General features: G+C 56.2%; 4 protein-coding genes across 4 annotated transcripts in view; 3 read left to right on the top strand and 1 right to left on the bottom strand.

The window, feature by feature from the left end:
• GALNS (galactosamine (N-acetyl)-6-sulfatase) overlaps positions 1–3,830 on the top strand; it is a 38,577-nt gene extending 34,747 nt beyond the window's left edge. The window contains exons 13-14 of the mRNA XM_032230623.1: positions 146–263; positions 3,251–3,830. Coding sequence (XP_032086514.1) covers positions 146–263; positions 3,251–3,337 — 205 coding nt within the window. The 3' untranslated portion in view covers positions 3,338–3,830. The remainder of the gene's footprint in view (positions 1–145; positions 264–3,250) is intronic.
• Positions 3,831–5,050: 1,220 nt separating this feature from the next.
• APRT (adenine phosphoribosyltransferase) lies at positions 5,051–8,563 on the top strand. Its single transcript, XM_032230880.1, has 5 exons — positions 5,051–5,198; positions 5,855–5,958; positions 6,539–6,672; positions 6,920–6,998; positions 7,794–8,563. Exons 1-5 carry the CDS (start codon positions 5,068–5,070, stop codon positions 7,934–7,936), a joined length of 591 nt encoding a protein of 196 aa, XP_032086771.1. The 5' UTR covers positions 5,051–5,067; the 3' UTR covers positions 7,937–8,563.
• On the bottom strand, positions 8,198–14,586 carry CDT1 (chromatin licensing and DNA replication factor 1). Its single transcript, XM_032230879.1, has 10 exons — positions 14,219–14,586; positions 13,662–13,814; positions 13,136–13,350; positions 12,783–12,977; positions 11,959–12,104; positions 11,586–11,671; positions 11,291–11,479; positions 11,041–11,172; positions 10,242–10,443; positions 8,198–9,445 (listed from the first exon to the last, which is right to left on the bottom strand). Exons 1-10 carry the CDS (start codon positions 14,552–14,554, stop codon positions 9,282–9,284), a joined length of 1,818 nt encoding a protein of 605 aa, XP_032086770.1. The 5' UTR covers positions 14,555–14,586; the 3' UTR covers positions 8,198–9,281.
• A 1,163-nt stretch (positions 14,587–15,749) lies between these two features.
• Positions 15,750–21,497, top strand: part of LOC116517413 (piezo-type mechanosensitive ion channel component 1-like) — a 77,903-nt gene continuing 72,155 nt past the window's right edge. The window contains exon 1 of the mRNA XM_032230329.1: positions 15,750–16,086. Within this exon, the coding sequence (XP_032086220.1) occupies positions 16,023–16,086 (64 nt within the window). The 5' untranslated portion in view covers positions 15,750–16,022. The remainder of the gene's footprint in view (positions 16,087–21,497) is intronic.

The following is a 21,497-nucleotide window of genomic DNA, read 5'->3' as shown; positions in this document are numbered from 1 at the left end:
TCGGGGATTCTACAAAGCTTCAGTTGGCTGGCTTGGCTGGCTGGCGTGTCCTCAACCAACCTACGGCTTAGGAAACAGTTGGGAGTAACAGCAGGACGTGTTCCTGGCTTTGGGGCTGCGTGAAAGCTGTGTGGTTCCATTTCAGCTTCTCCAGTGCCGAATACCAGTTTGTTTTGGAAAGAGTCTCTCCCGTCGTCCAAGAGCACAAGGCCACGCTGGTCCCGGGGCAGCCTCAGCTGAACGTCTGCGACAGGGCAGTCATGGTAAGGCTTGGCGTTGGCGGGCTGTGTAACGTTCCCGTGGTTCGCCCATGAGGCCAATGTGGAGAAAAGACAGGACACGTCCTTTCTCGGGATGGAGCGACCCAGATTGGGGGTCTGAGAGCCCCTTTTATTGAGATAGGACAAAGGCAGGAGGAGCAATAGCATGTGCTTAAAAACAGCCTGTAAAAGTACAATTTCTAATCTACTGCTCAGGGAAGTTCTGTCTATATATGGTCAAATCCTGGGCGTCATTGGTAGGGCACATCTCAGGATGTTATGTTATGCACTATCAGGATGTTATGGAGTTTTAGGAGTTTGTTTTCTCCTGTGTGGTTCAGCGTGGCTCTGCAACTATATTACAACAGGGCTGTCGTTTGAGGGTGCCCGAGATGGGAAGAGAGCAGGCCTCTGCAGCAGTTCTAGTTCAGCCAGGGCCCTAGGCCAAGGTCTATGGAATGACCTCTTAATCAATAAACCACAATTCCCTGGGTTCACATTGGCCTAAGCCACAAGCCATAGTTTAGAAGCCACAATGGCTTGCTTTACATAACCTGAATCAAAACCACAACAGGGAGGCACCCTTTGCGGCGCAGAAGGCTCCCCCTGCGAGCCTCTCGAGTGGCTGAGCTTAATGGGATGAGAATGAATGCCTTCTGCCCCATAGCTTCACTTCCTCCCTTAGCATTGGAAAGTGGGCTTTGAAAGCTGATGGGCTTCCCAGGGCCTCCTGCTCTTCTGGTTGGGCATCATTGCCCCCTGGTGTCAGCCATGCAGAATTCAGAGCTCCGGGAAGGGGCTGGGCCAGGTAGGCAGGCAGGCAGGCAGACTCTCCTCAGCAAAACCCCTGAAAGGAAGGCCAGCAGGACGGAGTGGGCGAGGATGGCCCTTCAGCAACTGACGGCCAGATTCGTCCATGGGTGGATGAGAAAGGGAAAGTTGGAGCTGTGCAGGGAGAAGGCGCTGTAAACGCTCGGTAGCAGGTGGAAGTGGGTGGGGCAGCCTTTACCAGCGTGCAAGGAAGAGAAGAGGAAGATGGCACAGGTTGGCAGAGAAGTGGGGACAGCCGATGGGCTGACCGGCCGTCCGGGGCTGGTTCGCATTAGCCGACGTGGGGGAAGTTGGCTCTGCATCTTTGTCCAGATGGGTTTTGAAGGGGAAGGGGCTGCTTCACAAAGGGTTTGGTCTGAAGAAAGAGGAAAGGAGACTCAGAAGGAGCAAAGGATTTTGCCTGGATGGTTTCTCTCTCCTAGTGCCCACGGTTGGCAGCTGGCTTTGGCAAAGCCTTCTCTTCCTCCTCCTGAATGGCCGGAAAGACTTCCATGGTTTTTTAGCCTTGGCACATGGCACACGCAGCCCACCCCCCTCACTCCAGCGGTTGGCTACCCTCTCCCGACCCTTCTCCTCTCCCCCCTGCCCACCCTCCAGGAAGGGACGTTCCCTCCTTGGGCGCCTGAAGAGCCTTCTCTCCCTCCTGACATTGCCTCTCCTCTGCCCAATTTGAGCCAATTCCAGCAAGCCTCAGGGGGACCATGGCTGGTTCCCCCCCCCCCCCTTCAGTGTCGCTATGTAAATGCCTTCTAATCCATCAGTGGCCAGACTAATCCATCAAACTGCTCATTAAAGCACAAATGTTCTTATCGGCCTCACCCCTCCTGGCCTCCCGAGGCTCCTGGCAGCAGCTCCGCAAACTGCCCGTGCTAAACCATTGCGGAGCATCGGCCAAGGGCCTTGAGTGACAAAAGGTGCATCTTCGAGCCCAAAAGGAAGAACCCCACCGTGCAAAAGACTACGCAATAGCAATAGTTAGGCTTATATACCGCTTCATAGGTCTTTCAGCCTTCTCTAAGCGGTTTACAGAGTCAGCATATCGCCCCCAACAACAATCTGGGTCCTCATTTCACCCACCTCGGAAGGATGGAAGGCTGAGTCAACCTTGAGCCGGTGAGATTTGAACAGCCGAACTGCAGAACTGCAGTCAGCTGAAGTGGCCTGCAGTACTGCACCTTAACCACTGCATTTAACCACTGCGCCACCTCGGCTCTAGAACACACAGCATGGGATCCTAGGGCTGGCAGGGCCCTCAGAGGTCTTCTAGTCCAATCCCCTGCTCGAGGTAGGGTGTCCTACACCGTCCAATGGCTGCCCAGTCTATTTCGAATTTTCAGTGGCTCAGCTGGCCTCCTTTCTTGGTTCATTCACATCCTGGGGACGGGGAGGCCTTAGAGCTCTGTGACCCGTCAAAAGCGCGTTCCACAAAAGCGCGGTCGACGAAATCGCGTATGTGACGTCATCACAACGCGACAAAAAAGATCGAAAAATTGAAATAAAAATTAAATTACAGCAAGCCGATTCACATAAAGGTAAGGGTTAGGTTAAGGGTTAGGGTTAGAGCGTTAGCGTTACGTTTAGCGTTAGGTTAAGGGTTAGCGTTAGGTTTAGGTTTAGGTTAAGGGTTAGGTTTGGGGGGGGTAGGGGAAGGTTTTAGCTTTATTTTTACATTTTTCGATCTTTTTCGATGTTTTTCGTCGCGCTGTGATGACGTCACATACGCGCTTTCGTCGACCACGATTTTGTCATCCGCGGTTTTGTGGTAGAACCTAGAGCTCCACCCTCTCTAGTTTGGCCTGTGCTGAACACCTGAGGGATACCCGGCATGGCTGTTCTCATCCAGTGGGCTGATCCATCAGCCATAACCAGCACTGATGTTTGTGGCATTTCCCCTGCGAAAGCTGCAGCATAGGAGCTGTGGGGAGTCGGGAGGGGGGAGGGCAAGGGCTCTTAAGGTGGGGAAGGGGAGCCACTGCATCTCAGTCACAGGACCAAGACCCACACTGGCTTTGCAAGGGTTTCAGCTCCACTTCCAACAGTGCCACTTTTGGGGAAGCCGAGGGATCCAGGACTGGCGTGCACCCTGGCACAAGAATCCTTGTTTGTGTGATGAGGGCTGACTCACACACACTCTGTCTGTCTGTCTGTCTGTCTTCCAGAACTGGGCTCCTCCAGGCTGTGAGAAGCTGGGGAAGTGTTTGAAAGCTCCCCCTCCTGACCCAAAGAAATGCTTTTGGCCACACTGAGGGCCTGGCCTTGGCAATCCACTGTCCAGCAACTGTTGTGCACCCCCCCTCCTCTGAGAAGGTGACTCCGGCTGCTGCTGCTGCTTGTTCAGAAGAATCCATCCCAAGAATCATCTCAGAGGGGTTGCTTTGGCCCCGTCTTCTATCTTTGCACTGGGACGGTTTTAATCTGTCTGAAATGAACCTCTCCGGAAATGGGGGGGAAAAAACCCCGCTTGATCTTCTTGCAGGGAGGAATGGGCTGCAGGGGAAGAGATTTGCCCCCCTCTTGGATCCGGAGGGCCGTCTTGGGATCAGCCAAAGCCTTTTCAAGACTCAGGTGCTCTGCAGTGAGGACCACCTGCTTTTCGGGAAGAGCCAAATCCTTACATGAAGGAGCTTCTGCTACTGTGGTTTTTTTTTAAAAAAAAATGAATCAGTTTTATATCTGTTGAGGCCAATTTTTTAATACTGCTGAGCATTTGTAAGAAATGAAGGCTGGTTATATATTTGAGCGGTCCGTGGTCGTCTCTTTTTCGGGGAAATCCTTTGCCAAAATAAAGCAATGGATGTTACTAGGAGGCCTTCGAGACCGGGTGTCAGCTGCGACTTCATTTAGTAATCAGGAAAGAAACCACTCAACTCCCTTTGTTTCAAATCAAGTGTACTTTTACTAATTACAAACGGACAGTAGCAAAGCGAAGCTGAATCTGGTTAACTAGGCGCGAAAGCAAATAATATCATGTATAATTCAATCCCCTCCCCTTGGCACCCCAGTCCATAGTCCAATTATAATGCACCCAACTGTCAGGTGGGAGATAACTTCAAAAGGCATCACCAGGATGGAATGCTGGACCGTTAACCTTGGCGGGAAACTCCCTCCATATGCGCAGTAAGGTGGTCAGGACAGCGTTTAGAACAGTGTTTCTCAACCTTGGCCACTTGAAGATGTCCGGACTTCAACTCCTAGAATTCCCCAGCCAGCGAATGCTGGCTGGGGAATTCTGGGAATTGAAGTCCGGACATCTTCAAGTGGCCAAGGTTGAGAAACACTGTTCTAAAGTGTCCCAACCTTGGCCACATTTAAGACTTGTGGACTTCAATTCCCAGAATCCCCCAACTTTTAAGACCTCTGGAATTCAATTCCCAGTTTTGCTAACTGGGGAATTCTGGGAGTTGAAGTCCGGACATCTTCAAGTGGCCAAGGTTGAGAAACACTGGTCTAGAATCTTCCTCCAGCACATCATGATTCCCCTCCCAAATACCATGCCCCCCCCCTCCCCGTTTCAATGGCAGCCGAAGCAAGAGGCTGACACCGGGACTTTGGATGTCCGTGCCCCAAGGCTCCCTCGGGGATGAGAGCAAAGGCTGCATCCATGGAGGCTCTTCGTCCTCCAGGTTGTCCCAAGGGGGCTTTCTTTGGAGAGGCAACTGGGCTCTCTTACTTTCCCCCCTTTGGAAACGCTTCGCTTCTCCTCCAAGAGGAGCAAAACCTTTGCGTGGGGCGGGCGGGGGTTGGGGGGTCCCTTTGCTCAGCCGCTCTTGTGCCCCGCCTGCGAGGGGAAAAGGGGAGGAGGAGGAGGAGGAGGGCCGAGCCCACCTGGCACCTTGCGCGCACCTTGGCGCAGCCGGGGGAGGCGTGGCGGCTTCCCGGAACGGCCCACCCTGTCCTGCAAGGGGGAGGCACCGCTGAGTGACCCGGGAGCCCTTCCCTGCCTCCCCCGCTCCGGCGCAGTGGTTCCTCCCCGCGCATGCCAGTCCTTCCTCCGGAGAAGGGAGCAGCCCTTTTCGCCATGAGCTCCGAGGACGAGCAGAAGCGGCGCTTGATCCGCCAGCGGATCCGGGATTTCCCGGACTTCCCCTCGCCCGGCGTCCTGTTCCGGTAAGCGCCCGGGAGAGCCACGCGGGGCGGGAGCGGGGCGCCCCCTTCGCTGCCCTTCGGGGCAGAAGCCAAGAAGCCGCCCGAGCGCCCTTTGCCCGGCCCGGCCCGGCCGGGGGAGAATCAGGCGAGCAAGAAAGGCGGCTGCCCTCGTGGCAGGCGCCCTGGGCGGGATCCGAACGCGGGACTCCCCCGCCGCCTCCCCGAGAGACCCGGGAATCCCCCCCCCCACTCCCTCCCCACGGCTCTGCGGCGGCGGGCTCTGCCTTCCTTACCTGGCCGCAGCCCCGAGCTCTTCCCCGCGCGGCAGCCCGCAGGAGAAGCCAGGAGGGGGGAAAGGAGGAGCCTCCGCGGGGAGAAGGCGCTTGTTGGAGGGGATTATGGGTCTCTCGATCGCCCTTCCCCGAGCCTCTTGCCGGCTCGACGGCCCCGTCCAGAGCTCCCATTTTCAGGGAGGCCAAACGGGGTGGGGGCGTGAAGGGAACTCCTAGAAACTGGAACTCTGCCCCCCCACCCATTCCCACGTTGGAAAGGCAAGCAGGATCAAGCCAGGCTCCCCCTGCCCCACCCCCCCCTTGAAGTGGACCGAAGAAGGGGGCCTTTCCAGCCTTGTGGCGGCCCTCCCCATCCTTTCCTTCTCTCCCCCACCTCCCTCCCAGGGACATCAGCCCTATGTTGAAGGACCCCGTGGCGTTCAAAGCAGCCATCGACCTGCTGGAATCCCACATCAGGGCCTCCCACAAGGATATCGACTACATTGCAGGTGAGACACAGAGAGAGAGAGCCTCCTCCGTTGTGTAGCTTTGGGTGGGATGCAATGGATAAAGACCCAGGCCCCTCCAGCCCTCTGGAAGGAGCCCAGGACCTGAACTCCTGCCAGCAACTCTCCCTTCTTCCTGCAATTTGGTGACAGCTATTTCCCCCCAAAGTCCTAAGACAGTGTTTCTCAACCTTGGGGACTTTAAGTCCTGTGGACTTCAACTCCCAGAATTCCCCAGCCAGCTATGCTGGCTGGGGGATTCTGGGAGTTGAAATCCACAGGACTTAAAGTCTCCAAGGTTGAGAAACACTGTCCTGAGAGCTTCTTCGTGTCTTCGCTTTTGTTGCCTTCTCCTGTTTCTGTCTTCCTTGGAGAAGCTCCCCAATCCCTAAACTTTCTCGTCTGCGCCAAAAGGAAGTCTGAACTTCGCTTCCTCCCAATTGTGCCAAGTTTTAATGGCGGCTTCCTTGACCTCGGGCACAGGTGTGTTTCCTCACCTGCTGCTTGCCAAGACTCCCTCCTGCCCCTCCTGATGGACTTGCCCTCTGAAGGGCTGACCCCTTTCCTCGCTGTCTTCTGCCAGGCCTCGATTCCCGCGGCTTCCTCTTTGGCCCAGTTTTGGCTCAGAGGTTGGGGGTTGGATTCCTGCTCATCCGCAAGAAAGGGAAGCTTCCGGGAGCCACCGAATCCATCTCCTACGCACTGGAATATGGGAAGGTGAGTTTGTGCAGCTCCAGCAAAGTTGCACCAAAGTTGTGGGGAGGTTTTTACACAGGAGGTTTTTAAGAAGAGATTAAGACGACCATTTGTCTGAAATGGTATAAGGTCTCTTGCTTGTGAAGGGGGTTGGACTAGAAGGCCTCCAAGGTCCCTTCCAACTCTTGTTGGTGGCTTTTTGGCTGACCTGCCAAGGGCAACCTGTGGGATTAGGGTGAAAGGCCGTTTGTTCCCCTCCTTCCTGCAGGCGGAATTGGAAGTCCAGAAGGACATAGTGGAGCCAGGACAGAAAGTCATCATAGTGGACGATCTGCTGGCAACGGGAGGTAAGCAATTGGTGGCTTCTTGCGACACCAGGACAACTTTTGCAACTTCTGAATTGTTTCGAGACACTTCGCAACTTCTCCTGCTGTGGGACATGCTGTACCCTGTGGTGGGGCGGGGAGGGGGGGCCCTGGGGGAAATCCGGGGAATTCCCAGGAGGGCACAAGTGAACTCAGTTGTAAAGGAAGAAGAGGTGGGGGCGATGAACTCAGGCTGTGGTTTGGCAGGGCAATTGCAACGTCCTTTTTAAAAGTTCCATTTTTATAGCAGAAAATAAGAAGCTCTTATTGAAGGGTGTTCAGCCACAATATTGTTTCTGGTGCTAAGAACTGTGAAGGATCAAATGGGAGGTTAGCACCTCCAGCCTCCTGCCCCGTATGGCCACCATCTCTGCCGGTTGCAAGGCTACAAGTGGGGCAGGATCCATTCCTTCGAGTCCCATCCAGGACGGCACCTCACCCAGAGGCCACGCGGCCATCATAGTTGGCATCCAGGGTGGTAGCGTGGCGAAGGTGCTGAACTGGGAACGGAGAGAGACCTCACTCTCTTGAAGGCGAGACCTAAATTTAGGGACCAACCTTGACTGGCAAATCGACAAAGCTTATCGCGTTAATTCTTGGCTGGCAAAGCAGAAGCAGCTTCCTCGAGACATCGTTATATATTTTACTACAAGAGAGCTTAGAAATATGGTACTACGAGAGACCTCACTCTCTTGAAGGAGAGACCTAAATTTATGGCAACATTTTTCCATCAACCTTCACTTGGCTGCCGTAACAGCTCTTCTCCTTCCCTCCCAGGTACCATGCGAGCCGCCTGTGAGCTGATGACAAAGCTGCAGGCCAACATCCTGGATTGCCTGGTGCTCATCGAGCTGTCCTTCCTCAAAGGTGTAGAGGCCGTGAAGCCCTTCCCCCTCTACTCACTCTTGCAATACCACTGATTCCTTGGGCCAGTCCTCCCCGCAACTCGGCTCCATCCACCATCCAATATTCCCAATCTTGAACTTCCCAAGGGGGGTTGGGGGGGGGTGTTGCCACTTCTCTACATGCTGGCCAAAACCTGAGCAATCCAGAAAGTGCCAGTGTGGCCCCTTACATGCTTAAGCGGCAAGCAGAGTAGTACCTTAAGTACGATTTGAAACCTGGACCAAGGGCAGCCAAAGGACTTTGGGAATACAGCCCCACTGGTTATGTAGCTGGAGCATGTGTGGGTCTGTTCCCAGGAAGGATGATGTGGTGTTCATCTCCAATGCGTTCATGTTCCCTTCCAGAAGCTAGAGGGAAATAAGATGCCCCCCCCCCCCCACTGCCTCCAGAAAGTCCCTTTTGCTGGGTGGGTCTGAAGCAACCCAACCGTAAATCCGTTTCAATTCACTCTTAATCCCAGAGGCTGAACATGTCCGTCTGCATAGTTCGCATTCCTCACTAGGCAAGGATGTGCTTTCTGCCCTGCAAGGGGAGAGTTACGTTTTGTGACTAGAAGGCTCTTTATTTTGCTACACCAGAAATCAGTAGAAAGAAGAAACACTTCTGTAAAACTATTTCCTATTAAAGACACGCTGCTCTTGTCCCTGGCCCTGGTGGGGTTTCTTGAGGCCCTGTGGGTCACCCGGTCGTCTCTTCAGGGGTCTGGCGTGCCAGGGGGCCAAAAGCCTCAGTGGAACTGCTCAAGGGGGGGGGGGGGGGTCTGCGATTTAGAAGGGTTTGTGCTTCGGAACCAGCCTTGGGCTTAGGAAGAAGGGGTGGTAAGAGATGAGCTTGTCCAGCTTCAAGTATAAGTGGAGTTTAATGCCAAGTTTCGTATGCAAATCACATTTCAAGACAGAACAAGCCTTTCTTTAAAAGAAAAAAAAATAGAGCATTCCTCTTTGACTCATGGACAGGATGTGGGATTCCAGCCTCCCTTCCCCCCCTCCCTTCCTGGAAAAGCAGCCATACTTTCTCCAAACTGGCCAAGAGACAAAAATGTTTTGTGCCTTTAAAAAGGTGGTTTGTTGAATCATGTAACGATGCCTCCCCCCCCCCTTCTTGGCTCTGCCAAAAAGCTTGTGGGTTTTCCATTGGAGAGAAAAATCCACTCCTATTTCCATCTAGATCAGTGTTTCTCAACCTTGGCAACTTGAAGATGTCCGGACTTCAACTCCGGAATTCTGGGAGTTAAAGTCCGGATATCTTCAAGTTGCCAAGGTTGAGAAACACTGATCTAGAACAAAGGCGACAAAGGTGTTGCTTCCCCCCGGAAGTCCGTTTTCTGGCCATCTCCCCCCCCCCCCCCAAAAAAAAAAATCAGAGTTTCTCCTCTTCCCGCTTTCTCGCCTTTAGCCTCTCGGTTATGATATTGAGATCCATGGCTTTGTCCAGCTTCAGGTAATTCTCCTGGCGAATGGCAAGGACGCGCACCCAATCCGGCAGGAGCTCTGCGAAGAGGCGGAGGTGTTTCTCCATCTCCCCTGCAGGGGAAAGGGGGTCACGTAAGAAGCCTGCCACATTCACATCAATTGTGAAGAGGGTCCTCGATGGGCAGGGGGCATCCCAAACACCAGAGAAGCCATTGCTGGGGTGTGTGGTGGTCTAGACGAGGTGGTGCAGTGGTTAGGGTGCAGTACTGCAGGCCATTTCACCTGACTGTTATCTGCAGTTCGGCGGTTCTAATCTCACCAGCTCAGGGTTGACTCAGCCTTCCATCCTTCCGAGGTGGGTGAAATGAGGACCCAGACTGTGGGGGTGATATGCTGACTCTCTAAACCGCTTAGAGAGGGCTGAAAGCCCTATGAAGCGGTATATAAGTCTAACTGCTATTGCTATTCACGGGGGAAGCACTGTGGGGGGGACTGAAATCTCAATTCAGCAGGACAGCATTTCTTCTGCAGATCAGATCTCCAGTCTGCGTTTCCGGCTGAATCTCTGCTGCACTAAATCTAACGCAGTGCTTGATTTAGGGGAACTGATCCGCTCAAACTTTAAACGGTTTAAGCCAGGGGTGTCCAACGGTGGCAAATTCTGGCATGGGTGGCAAAACCTGTGGATTTGCGGACTTAAAAAGAGATGGCTGGCTGGCGGACGGGGGATTTCTGGGGAGTTGAAATCCACAGCTCTTTTAAGATCCCGGAGAGGCCTTGTGGCTCAGCCGGAGAACTCTCAGTCCAGGCTCCCCTGGAGTGGTTTTCCTGTTGGGGAACTAGGCCTAGTTGGCAGCAGGCAGCCTCCTCCCTTCCCTAACGCCCACCACCCGCCTGCCTGCCTTACCCGTGGGCATGAGCGCCTGGTAGCTGTCTATCATCCGCTGGCATGCCACCTCCATGGAGAGGGCTTGCTTCTTCTCGGCCACGAAGACGTTGCGCAGGAGACGGGCCATCTCCGGCAGGCGGGCCAGCATGGCCAGGCGCTGCTCCTGCTGGGGGTTCCGGGTCATCAGCGCCTGCAGCTTCTGAGCCTCCTTGGCCCTGACCTGGGGAGAGAGGAGGTGGGTAAGGGGGCGCTCTTTGGCACCACTGGTGGAATTCCAGCCGTAGGCATCTGGTTCCTGGGCACCAGAACCCTGAGGGTGCCCAGCTTTGACTTTTTCCTACGGCAGGGTTTCCCAACTTTGGCAAGACCTGTGGACTTCAACTCCCAGAATTCCCCAGCAGGTCTTGGAAGTCCCCACCGTTGGGGAAAGCCTGTAAGAGGAGGGGTGGCCATGATCTCCCACCGCCAGAGGAGGAAGAGATACAAAGCTAGTTGCCAAGGTGGCGCAGTGGTTAAATGCAGCACTGCAGGCCACTTCAGCTGACTGTTATCTGCAGTTCGGCGGTTCTAATCTCACCGGCTCAGGGTTGACTCAGCCTTCCATCCTTCCGAGGTGGGTGAAATGAGGACCCGGATTGTTGTTGGGGGCGATATGCTGACTCTGTAAACCGCTTAGAGAGGGCTGAAAGCCCTATGAAGCGGTATATAAGTCTAACTACTATTGCTATTGTTGAAGGTATAGAAGCTGGAGCTCAGACAGGGAAACTGGCTGCCCTGAGTTAGCAGCAGCCACAGCTCGAGGGGCGGGTAAACTCACCCTTTCTACTAAGGACTGTGAGACGCCTTTCAGGCTGTTGGGGGTTCCGGGCAGAGCCAGGCGAGGGGGTTCCGGGCTGGAGGGGCTGCTGTCTGCCGTCCTTAGCACCAGGTTGGCTAGCGCCTTTTCCATCTGTTTGGGGAGGCGAAAACACAGGCGCTATTTTTAAAAACCATTTGCAAAAAAGGCTTGTGTGTACAGCTCAACCAGTGGCAAAACTGCCCCCCTCCGCACCCCCCCAGGGCTGTACCTTGGGCGTCAGCATGCCTTGTGCCTTAGCCAGAACCTCCTGCGCGGTGGTGACCTTGTCCACGTGGGGAGGCTGGGGCAGCTCAGCGGGCACGACGTCAGGCACTTCGTCTACCCGGAAGTGAGGGTGCCAGCGGGTCAACTTGTCCTCCGCTATCACCATCGGAGGGTCCAGAGAAGCCAGGAACGCCTGGTGGGAGGCCAAACACAAGTCTCAAGGCCTGGGAAAGGCCACCTTCCTGCTCTGCCAGCAGGGGAGGAAGTGGTGCCAAGCTTCCACCCCTGGAAGTGCTTGCCTTGTGGTGCTCCTTGACCCTGGCCGTCAAGTTCTTGGAGAAGATGCTCCGGCGTTCCATCAGCCGGGATGCGGTCAACTTCTCCCCTGGGAGAGAGAGAGGAGGAATCAGTGCACAAGTGGCAATGCTCAGGGTGACCCCCTCCAATCTTAGCCCCAACCCCACAGGCCTTAGGGAAGCCAGGAAGGGGGTGGCATCAGAGGTCCTTGTTTCCCGACAGGACCTGGGGCAGAAAAACCTTCCTTGCGGGAGGGAAACGCCCAGCCACCCCCTGCAGACAAACACCAAGGCGGGGGCTCACACAACGCATGGCACCTTTCCTTGGTTCTCGGGGGCTGCTGTACGAGGCAGGGGGCCTCCGGGCCAGACCCACCTGTTCCCAGCCCTGGTTCGATAGTCAGCTGGTAGCTGCCTGGCTTGCCCGGTCCACCGAAGGAAGGGATGTTTCTCTCTTGGCGCAGAACGTAAGAGCCTGGGTACACCGCCTTTATCTGTCCCAGGTGTCGTTCCTCAAAGCGCCTACAGGACAGGAAGCAGTTTAGGGGGCAACATCAGCTTTCGTGGCCAAGCCCAAAGCGGGCCCTGCGTGGATGGGAAGAAGCCTCCTCAGTTCAGCCCCACGGAAAGCTCCAGTCTTGCATCTGGACGGGTGTCCAAGCCTCATCCATCGGCTGGCTGGGGAACTCTGGGAGTTGAAGCCCACTGTAACATTCCCGTGGTTCGCACATGAGGCCAATGGTGAGAAAAGACAGGAGACGACCTTTCTCGGGATGGAGCGACAATCAGATTGGGGGTCTGAGAGCCCCTTTTATTGAGATAGGACAAAGGCAGGAGGAGCAATAGCATGTGGTTAAAAACAGCCTGTAAAAGTACAATTTCTAATCTACTGCTCAGGGAAGTTCTCTCTATATATGGTCAAATCCTGGGCGTCATTGGTAGGGCACATCTCAGGATGTTATGTTATGCACTATCAGGATGTTATGGAGTTTTAGGAGTTTGTTTTCTCCTGTGTGGTTCAGCGTGGCTCTGCATGCCCCGTTATGAACTGGGCCATGGGTGACCACTACGCCTACCCAAGGAACTATATTACAACAGCCCACAAGACTTAAAATGGCCAAGGTTGGAGCCTCCCGGCCTGAAGCCCTGCTTGCCCGGGTGCCCAGCAGCCTCCCACCCAGTGCCTGAAAGGAAACTCACTTGCGGGTCATCTCCTGCACGCCTTTCTTGACCTTGGCAAAGGTGACCGCTTCCAGGCGGTTGAACATCATGGCCACGAGGGTGTCTGTGCTGCGGAACATCTCGGCCAGCACTTTGTACTTATAGGGCAGGAGCAGGCCGGGGGGCACGTCTTCCGCGAGGGTGTGGAAGCGCTGGTAGGCTGGCACCTTCTCACTAGCCAGGAGGGGAGAGGGGGGCTTCAAACGCTGGCCTTCTCTATCCGGCTGACTGAATCAGACCTGCCCTCGGGTGAGCCAGTCGTGCCAGTGACCCAGACACACACACACACCGCCCCCAACTCTGCTTCGCGGTGGGCAGAGCCGTTTCCCCACCTGGTCTCTGCGGTGGATTCCGGCTCCTTCCTTTCCTCTTTTGGGGAGAGTTTCCTCTGGCGAATCTGGGATTCCAGCAACCGGGCCCGTTTCAATCGGCTCTTTAGGTCACCGCTGGATTCTAGGTTGGCAGCTCCGCCCTTGATCTTCTGCACCAGGCTGTGGATCTTGCCCAGGCGGCCCCTCAACTCCAGGAGCTGCTTTTGGGGTGCATCCTGCGCCAGGAGGTGGAGATCTCAGCAAGGTGGCTGCCCCCTCCTCCCTGTCTGCTGGGGTTGAGCAATGAAGCAGTGCCCGCTTTGCAAAATACCCGCCCCCCCCAAGGAACAAGGAAGTTTGGAAGCTGCTTTAGAGGTGGGGGAAGAGCAAAGAAGGCTGGCCAAGACACAAGGAGAGGGTGAGCAGGATTGGCACTGGTGTCTTAGGTCAGTTCAAGTCTGCAATGCAGGGGGAGGGTCCAATTTTGGCAACTTTTAAGCCCCGGGGACTTCAGCTCCCAGAATTCCTCACCCAGCCCTGCCCTCACCTTCTCCTCCGGACTGGCCACGGCCACCGAGGTGCCCCCCAACTTCAAGCCAGGCGAGAGCATCTCGTTCACCAGCTCCTTTGCTTCCTTATCCAGGGAGGAGGGGCTGGGAGACCCCAGAGCTGCGGTGGACACCGTGGGGCAAGCAGAGCCCTGGAACACAAGCAGAGCCTCAGACTCCCCAGCCAGTCAACCCTCAGGGTTCCCCCCCCCCCCGATGCCACAGGCTCGAGAACACCTGGCTGAGATGGGGCAAGCCAGGAGGGGAGGCCCAGAAGCCACTTTGTAGGGGAGATTGGCAGGACACGGGGGTTCTGTTCACACAACCTAGTATCAGCCCGGGTCAGAGACCTTCAGAGCAACACGTGGAGACCAAGCAGACCCCCCCCCCCAATTCCCCCAGCCGGACCGGATCGCGGGCTTAATCCGAGCGGGCTCAACGTGGCTGCGCCCAGAGCGGGGCTCGGATGCCGCCGGCGGCCTTTGACCGCGCCGCCCACCCGGGCGAAGGGACCCTGCAGGGAGGGCCGCGGGGGAGGGCAAGAGGGGCCACTCACCGCCGGCGGCCCCTCTTCTTCCTCCTCGGCCATCAGGAGCCTCTTCCTGGCGCCCCCTTCGGGCGGGCGGCGATGCGGGGCGGCGGGGCCTCGCTCCGCTTCCAGCTCGGGCTCCGAGCGGCGCCTCTTCCTGCTGCGCGGCCCGGCCGGCGGGGGTCCGGAGCCGAGCGGAGTCCCCGGCGGAACCAGCGGCGGCTTCTGCTCGGGGCTGGCCCGGTCGGCGCCCGGCTCCAGTCCCGGCTCCCCCGCCGCCCCTTTCCGCCGCTTGGCGCCCCGCGGCTGCCCCGGCCCGGCCTTGCTCTGCGGGAAGAAGCGGGTCAGGCGGAGCTGCGCCATCTCCGCCGCCGCCGCTACAATGTGGCCACTTTTCCCGGGCCGCCTAAGCCCCGCCCACCCTTTTCCCGCGCTGCGCTCTTAAAGGCGCCGCGCACCCGCCCCGCCCCTGCCGGACCCTGCGCCGCCGCCCGGGACCCTCCGGGGGCGCCCCAGCACCCCGCCCGCCCCCCGGCCTGGCTTCTTCATGGGGAGGTGGCGGGGGGCAGTCACGACCCCCGGCCGGCCTTAGTCCGCAGCGCCCTGGAAGGTTGCAGCCCCCGCCAAGGGACCCCCTCCCACCCCTCCCTTTCAGCCCCCCGCTTGTCTCGTTCAAGGGGAGGCCGGGCTCAGGCGGTGCCATCCCTCGGCCGCGTCCCCGGAGCAGAGGGGCGCCCCCCTCCCCGGCCCTCAGCCAGGAGCCCGCAAGGGGCCGAGGGGAGCCTCCCCGCCGGCGGCTTTCCGCTCCGTCCCCCCCAGGAACTGCGCCTCCCAAGGAGCCGCCGCAGCTGCGGGCTGTAGGCGAAGACCCCGAGGCCGCCTCAGGTGGGGAATGGAGCCCGGGTCTCCCTCGGAAGGCCCGTCAGGAAACGCCGCTCCGGGGCTGCTTCCTTTCCTCGGCGCCCCTCGCTAGTTCCAAGCGGGGCTGGCGGGGCTTCTGCTGCGCTGCCCGAAGCGACCCGGCAGGGTCCCGGCTGAGGCGGGCAGCGCTCGGGGGCTCCGGAGCTTCTGCGGCCGGGAGCGAGAAGGTCGGCCGGGAGTCCAGGTAAGGCCAGGCGGATGCTTTGGGGGGGGGGGAGTTGTTGGACCCGCAGGCCTGAAGGCGGCAGAGGGCGAGACGGGGGCTCCAGCGACGGCGGAGCTCAGGGGGGCAACGGGGGTTCGGGCGGGGCGGGGAGGAGGAGGCGCTGCCCTTCGGAGCAGCCCAGGCGGAGGAGACTCGGGGGCCACTTCGGGCGGTGGGAGCGGGGGGAGCCTGATCTCCCCCGGAGTCCAGGCTAAGCAGCCGCCGCAAGCCGACTGGCGGCTTTGGACGGTCTCCCCGCCGGGATCCGACGTGTCGGGCCGGAGAGGGCGTCGCAGCGGTCACTAGGTGGTGCTGCCGCCCGGGGAATAGCGGGCACGGAGGGGCCGGGAGAGCGGGGGAAGGGGCGGCCCCGGCGGGTCGGAACTGGCACGTGCGCGGCCAGAGCGGCCCCAGCCTTTGGCGCTGCGCGGAAGGCAGGCGGGCAGGCAGAGGCTCGGTCCGGCTGCGCTGGCTGCGGGGCAGAGCCGAGACCGCCCTCCGCTCCTCCCCCGGGGACGGGCTGAGCTGCCGCGGGCCGAGGGCGAGAGAAGGCGGCTGGGCTCGGGTGGGGCGCGAAGCCGAACGGAGGAGCCGCCGCCGCCGCCGCCGCACTGCGCCCAGCCAGGCGCCGCTTCGGGACTCGGAGCCCCGACTGGGACGATGCCGACGGCCGGCCGCCGACCCTGCCACTGAAGCCGCGCCGCGATGGAGCTGCGGGTCCTGTGCGGCGTCCTCTACTGGCTGCTGCTGCCGCTCTCGCTGCTGGCTGGTAAGCGGGACCGCGCGGGGGGCATTGGCGCTTTGGCAGCCGGTCCCGGTCGCACTCCGGCGGCGAGGCTGCTTCCTGCCCGAAGGAGCCGGAGGGCTGGAAGGCTGCTGCGGACGGTCTGTGTCGGGGAGGGCTGGGCTAAATGACCTTTAAGACCCCTTCCCGAGCCCGTAGAAGCTCACTAGCCGTCATGTAAGCGTTCGAGGCCGGGCTGGTGGTCTGTGAACCCACCCACCTCCCCCCACCCGAGAGAAAGGGCTGCCAACTTCCCGGTGGAGCGGGCGACCGAAGGGAGGCCGGGCTGGGCTCAAAACCGCCATGGCAGCAGCTGCTCCCCAGTTCTCCTTGGCCCTCCTGGTGGGGGGGGGGGGCGGCAGCTCCGCTTCTCCTGGGAAGGATTTGTATTGCACGCAGGCCCCGTGCGCTGGCTGCGCCCGCAGAGGCGGCTGCGGAGAAGGAGGAAAGTTGTCATCCCGAGTTGCTTCCAGCTTCGGCTGCTGGAGCCCTTCCAACCTGTCAAACAAACCCCAGGGGGAAGGTCGGAGGCGCCCAGGTCGGCATCACCTGGTGCGAAGGGGGTTAGTGGTGATTAAAAGCAGCCTGGCTCCTGCTTGCTGCGGCTGTACTGAAGCCTCAACCAGCCAGCTGGAAATGCCCAAAAAAGTCAGAACACAAAGGCTTTGGCCAGTCAGCCCAGCAGCTCCCTGGGGGAGAGTAATTGGCTGGGCAGGTAGGCGTGTGGGGTGAAGCTAGCAATTGCATGTGCAAGATGTGGTGAGACATCTTGAAGGCTGCGTAGTTCGTACACTGGAGTGACTTTCTTATTGAAGGAACTGAATTAGTGGGACTCGGGGGAAATGGATTTGGCAGGTCCCTGGCAGTTGAGGAGGAGTGCAGATTCCAAAAGGCAAAGGGGACTTTCTGGAATGAAGCGGAATTGCTGGAATCATTAACCTTCCTTCAAATGCCTGCTGCCTTATGTGAAAGGGGGAGAAGGGTCAGCATGCAGGTTCTGAATTCTGATGACCAGAGGCTGGATGGAAGGGACATGTGTGAACAGGGACTCTCGTGAACTGACAGGGAAGAAAAGAGGCGGCAGAGGGGAGGGTGGTAGAAACGCCTGAGATTTTGCAGGGAGTCGCAGCTCTCCCCTCAAAGCCCAGTGGGAGAAGAACGGGAAATTCCTGGGAGTTCAGACGCGCCCCCCCCCCCCAAATACAGCCCCATCCTCTGGGCTTGAAGGAAGCAGACCGAGGGTCCTCCCTGCTTTGGCTCCTCACTGTAGAGATGAGATGCGGGAAAGACTTGAATGAGGCTGGGTCAGAAGATGCACGTGGCCTTTGGTGGACATCAAGGTGTGAGGTAGCCTTGCCTTCCCAGGGCCGAAGGGGAAGAGAAGCAGAGGTAGCTCATCGGCCAAGAACCTGGTGGCCTATTTTAATTTTTATATATTCCCTTGTTTGTCTGTAAGCCGCCCAGAGTCCCTAGGGATTGGGTGGCATACAAATGTCAATAAACTTACAAACTTCCTCCGTACTTACTGTTCAGAGTTGGCTTTCTCTGTCTCTGGCACTATCAGCAATTCCAGGGCATTTCTAGAAGTCTGAATTATTGTTGTTCTAGGCTCCCCTTTCAGCCAGAAGGGAATTCCCCAGGGATGCGGAGGCCTTCTTCAGTGGCCGTGAACTCTCTCCTCTTTAGCCATAACCAGGGCAACCTGTGCGACCAGTTTTTTCCCAGGCCCTTCTGGTCTCCCTCGCTGTGGCTGCACTGGAGTTAGTGGGGTGAACGGCCCTGGGGAGACGTGGGCCCAGCTTGCATCATGAGTTTAGGTTGTTTGTGTGATGATTCCTCTTCCGTATGTCTGTCTTAAAACAGGCACACGCAGGTCCGCATAACTCTGGCATGTGAACTTGCGTATCCCAAAAGCTTCTTTTGCTGACATCTGTTGTGAAAGAAGGTGATGCAAGTTTCTTCGTCTGCCTCTTGCTCCATTTGAGGATTATTCCGATTGGGAAAAAGATCTGTCCCATTAGAAGGCTACAGCCCCCTCCCTCCTCCCTCTTGTGTCTTAATTTCCCTGGCTTCTCCTCCCAGGTGGAAGGGAGTGTCAATGAACACGTGTCCCTCCAAAGAGATTCAACCTTTTCTGTTCTTTTTCTCCCCATTCCCACCACACACACACAAACACAAACACACCAGGGTTTGGAAATGTAGCCAATCTGTTTTACACAAATATTTAACCAGCGCATACACATCCCTGCCCATCCTTGGGCTGTTGTGAAGGTGCAGCAGCCAGTTTAAACAGCAGCAGCAGGAAGAGGGAGGGGGAGTCTGTGTCCATCCAGGTTGTTCAAGGGAGAGAAGCAGAAACATCTTTGGGGTTCTCCAATCGTGGACAGCTTGAGTCTCTTCAGCCTGTGCGGATTGGTTTTCCTTGGACCTGGTGGCCTTTCAGTTTACTCTGGCTGCGCATGGCGGTTTTTTTTTTTAATGCTGCCTGTTGGAAAATGGTTGCATGCTTACACACTGGAAAAAGGAGGCGGCTGGCCAACAATTCCTTCTCCCCCACCCCACCCCACCGCCAAGTTCTTTGCAAATTGTGATGCTTTGCTTCTCACCCAGAAACCTGTTTTCAGCAATCAGCACCTTTTAAAGTGCTCTTCAACCTGAAACCTGAAGCTTGGCTTCCATGAATTGTGTCCTTTGTAGAGATTTTGGAAGGGGAGGTTATCTTGCACCTGACCCGAGGAAATTGTGGTTTGCACACGTGAATTTTACATCTGTCTTTTTGCAAGTGTGCAAATGTGTTTTTAAGGCAGGAATGATACCTTTTGAGCAAAATGATCCCCCCGGTAAAGCCAGCTACTACCACGCCAGAGGTTCAAATAGCCCGGGTTTGACTGCTCTGAATGGGAATGATGGACTCTGTAGTAGAAGCTTGAAAAAAAATGCATGTGTGTGGTGGGGATGATGCCGAGGCATCTCGGCAGGCACCCAACCAGCATATGGATGCCCTCAATGCTAGTCAGTAGCTGAGATGGACCAGATTCTTCCCCCTTTGCTTGAGTTCAGAAAAACAGTGCTGTTGAAGTTTCATTTGTGGTCGGAGCCACGTGGCCGGGCGGAGAAAAGAAACTTGCAATATTTCGGGAGCCTCAGGCCAGCAGCTTGCCTTGGCAATCCGAGGCTAATTCCTAGACTGGCGAAATAAAGATCCTGTGGGCCTCTCTCCCTCGCTGCCTGCCCCACCGGTGACTCGCCGAGCAGAAGGATGTGACCATAATAACTGTACCTGCAAATGTTGCTCTGCCGAGACACCGTTTTCTTAGGCCACCATTCCTGACATGGAGACGCTGCGGAAACAGTAGACCTGTTTACCTGCATTACACAATCCGGTGGCTTTTCTGCAGCCTGGATGCGTTCAACCCTTTTCAACTATTTATAGTTTCACGGTTTGGCCTCAGCTGCCTTGAATGCCCTTTGGCCTGCAGCAGTGGTGCAAATCTGGCACATCTAAGAGAGAGATTTTTCAGTGTTGTTGTGTTGCCGGCACTTGATTTTTGCCACCTGGGTTTGCGGCATCCCACAGCCACTTTCGGGCTTTAGTCTTGTTCGCTAGTTTAGGTCAGGATCTTGTTGCTGTTCCAAGCATGTCCTGGAGCCCTTACATGAAGATCTCCCCGTGGAGATCCGGACCCTTACTACCCTCCCGGCTGTCAGCTTCTGCTTTGCTGTTGCTTCAGCTGCCATTGAAACGGGGGGGGGGGGGGAGGGCATAGTATTTGGGTGGGGTTACTTGTTGTGCTGGAGGAAGATTCTGGAAGTCTTTGGATGGACAGACTACGCATGCGTGGATGTTTTCCCGCCTGGGTTAACGGCACCGACATTCCATCTTCGTGATGTCTTTTGAAGTTATCTCATACCTGACACTTGGAGGACACCGGCCTTCCGCAAAGCTGTTAAGTCCTGGCTGCTCCAGCAGGCCGGGGGGCTCTCGAAATATCCAGCCCCCCCCCCCGGAAATTGTGACTGTTGTATATTTTAATATGTTGTTTGTGTATTATCCCCCCTCCCTTGTTTTATTGTAAGCCGCCCGGAGTCCTTCGGGAGTGGGCGGCATACAAATCAATAAAACTATAAACTATAAAACTATAAAACTATAACTGCTGCACGCGTGGTGTGTATCTGAAGGAGCAAGCGGGGGAAGGCGCCTCCGGGCGGGTTGTGGGGGCTGCAGTTAAAGGGAGAAGCTGGACATTCTCTTGGGCAATGCTCTTCCAGAACCTCACTTTGAATGACTTTGAATAAAAAATGTCTATAAAACTCAAGGTGGGCTGCAGTGTCTCAAAAAGGTGTAAGTTGAGACAGTGTTTCTCAACTTTGGCCACCTGAAGGATGCGTGAACTTCAACTCCCAGAATTCCACACTTCTTGAAGTAGCCACGCCTGAGGGTAAGGCTTCCACTGGTGCGATGTTCCTGGGATGGAGCGACCCAGATTGGGGGTCTGAGAGCCCCTTTTATTGAGATAGGACAAAGGCAGGAGGAGCAATAGCATGTGGTTAAAAACAGCCTGTAAAAGTACAATTTCTAATCTACTGCTCAGGGAAGTTCTGTCTATATATGGTCAAATCCTGGGCGTCATTGGTAGGGCACATCTCAGGATGTTATGTTATTCACTATCAGGATGTTATGGGGTTTTAGGAGTTTGTTTTCTCCTGTGTGGTTCAGCGTGGCTCTGCATGCCCCGTTATAAACTGGGCCATGGGTGACCCACATGTGTAGACAAGGAACTATATTACAACACACTGGGGTAAAAGAGTCGGAACCAAAACAGGAAATGTCCAGCTATGAAGACTTCTGACTTCTCTGTCCTTGCCTGGATCCCCACTTGGCTCTTTTCTCTTTTAACCCCCAGCTGCACTTGGGGGGGGGGGGGGGGACGCGACCTCTCTTCTTCTTCTTCTTCTTCTTTTTCATGTTTTATTTATTTTATTTATACTTATTTCCACTTCCACCAAACAGTGTGGCATCTGGATTTTAAACAATCAAAATCCACAATGTTCATCACAATACTATTCATAATATAACTAAATACAGTAGTACATAACTATTACAATACAATAGTACATAACATCTTCACCATCAAATTCTCTCCACGTTCATTTCCTCTTTTTCCCATCTCCTTCTTTTCTAACTTCTGTTTCTATTGTCTAACCCAGTGTTTCTCAACCTTGGCAACTTGAAGATGTCCGGACTTCAACTCCCAGAATTCCCCAGCCAGCGAATGCTGGCTGGGGAATTCTGGGAGTTGAAGTCCGGACATCTTCAAGTTGCCAAGGTTGAGAAACACTGGTCTAACCATTGATAAAATGCCTCCCATTCTCCTCTTCTTCTTGTGGAGAGAAAT

The sequence above is a fragment of the Thamnophis elegans genome, chromosome 14, assembly GCF_009769535.1.
Source record: "Thamnophis elegans isolate rThaEle1 chromosome 14, rThaEle1.pri, whole genome shotgun sequence".
Lineage (NCBI taxonomy): Eukaryota > Metazoa > Chordata > Lepidosauria > Squamata > Colubridae > Thamnophis > Thamnophis elegans.
The sequence above is the reverse complement of the archived record's forward strand: the minus strand, read 5'-3'. Positions and strand labels throughout refer to the sequence as shown.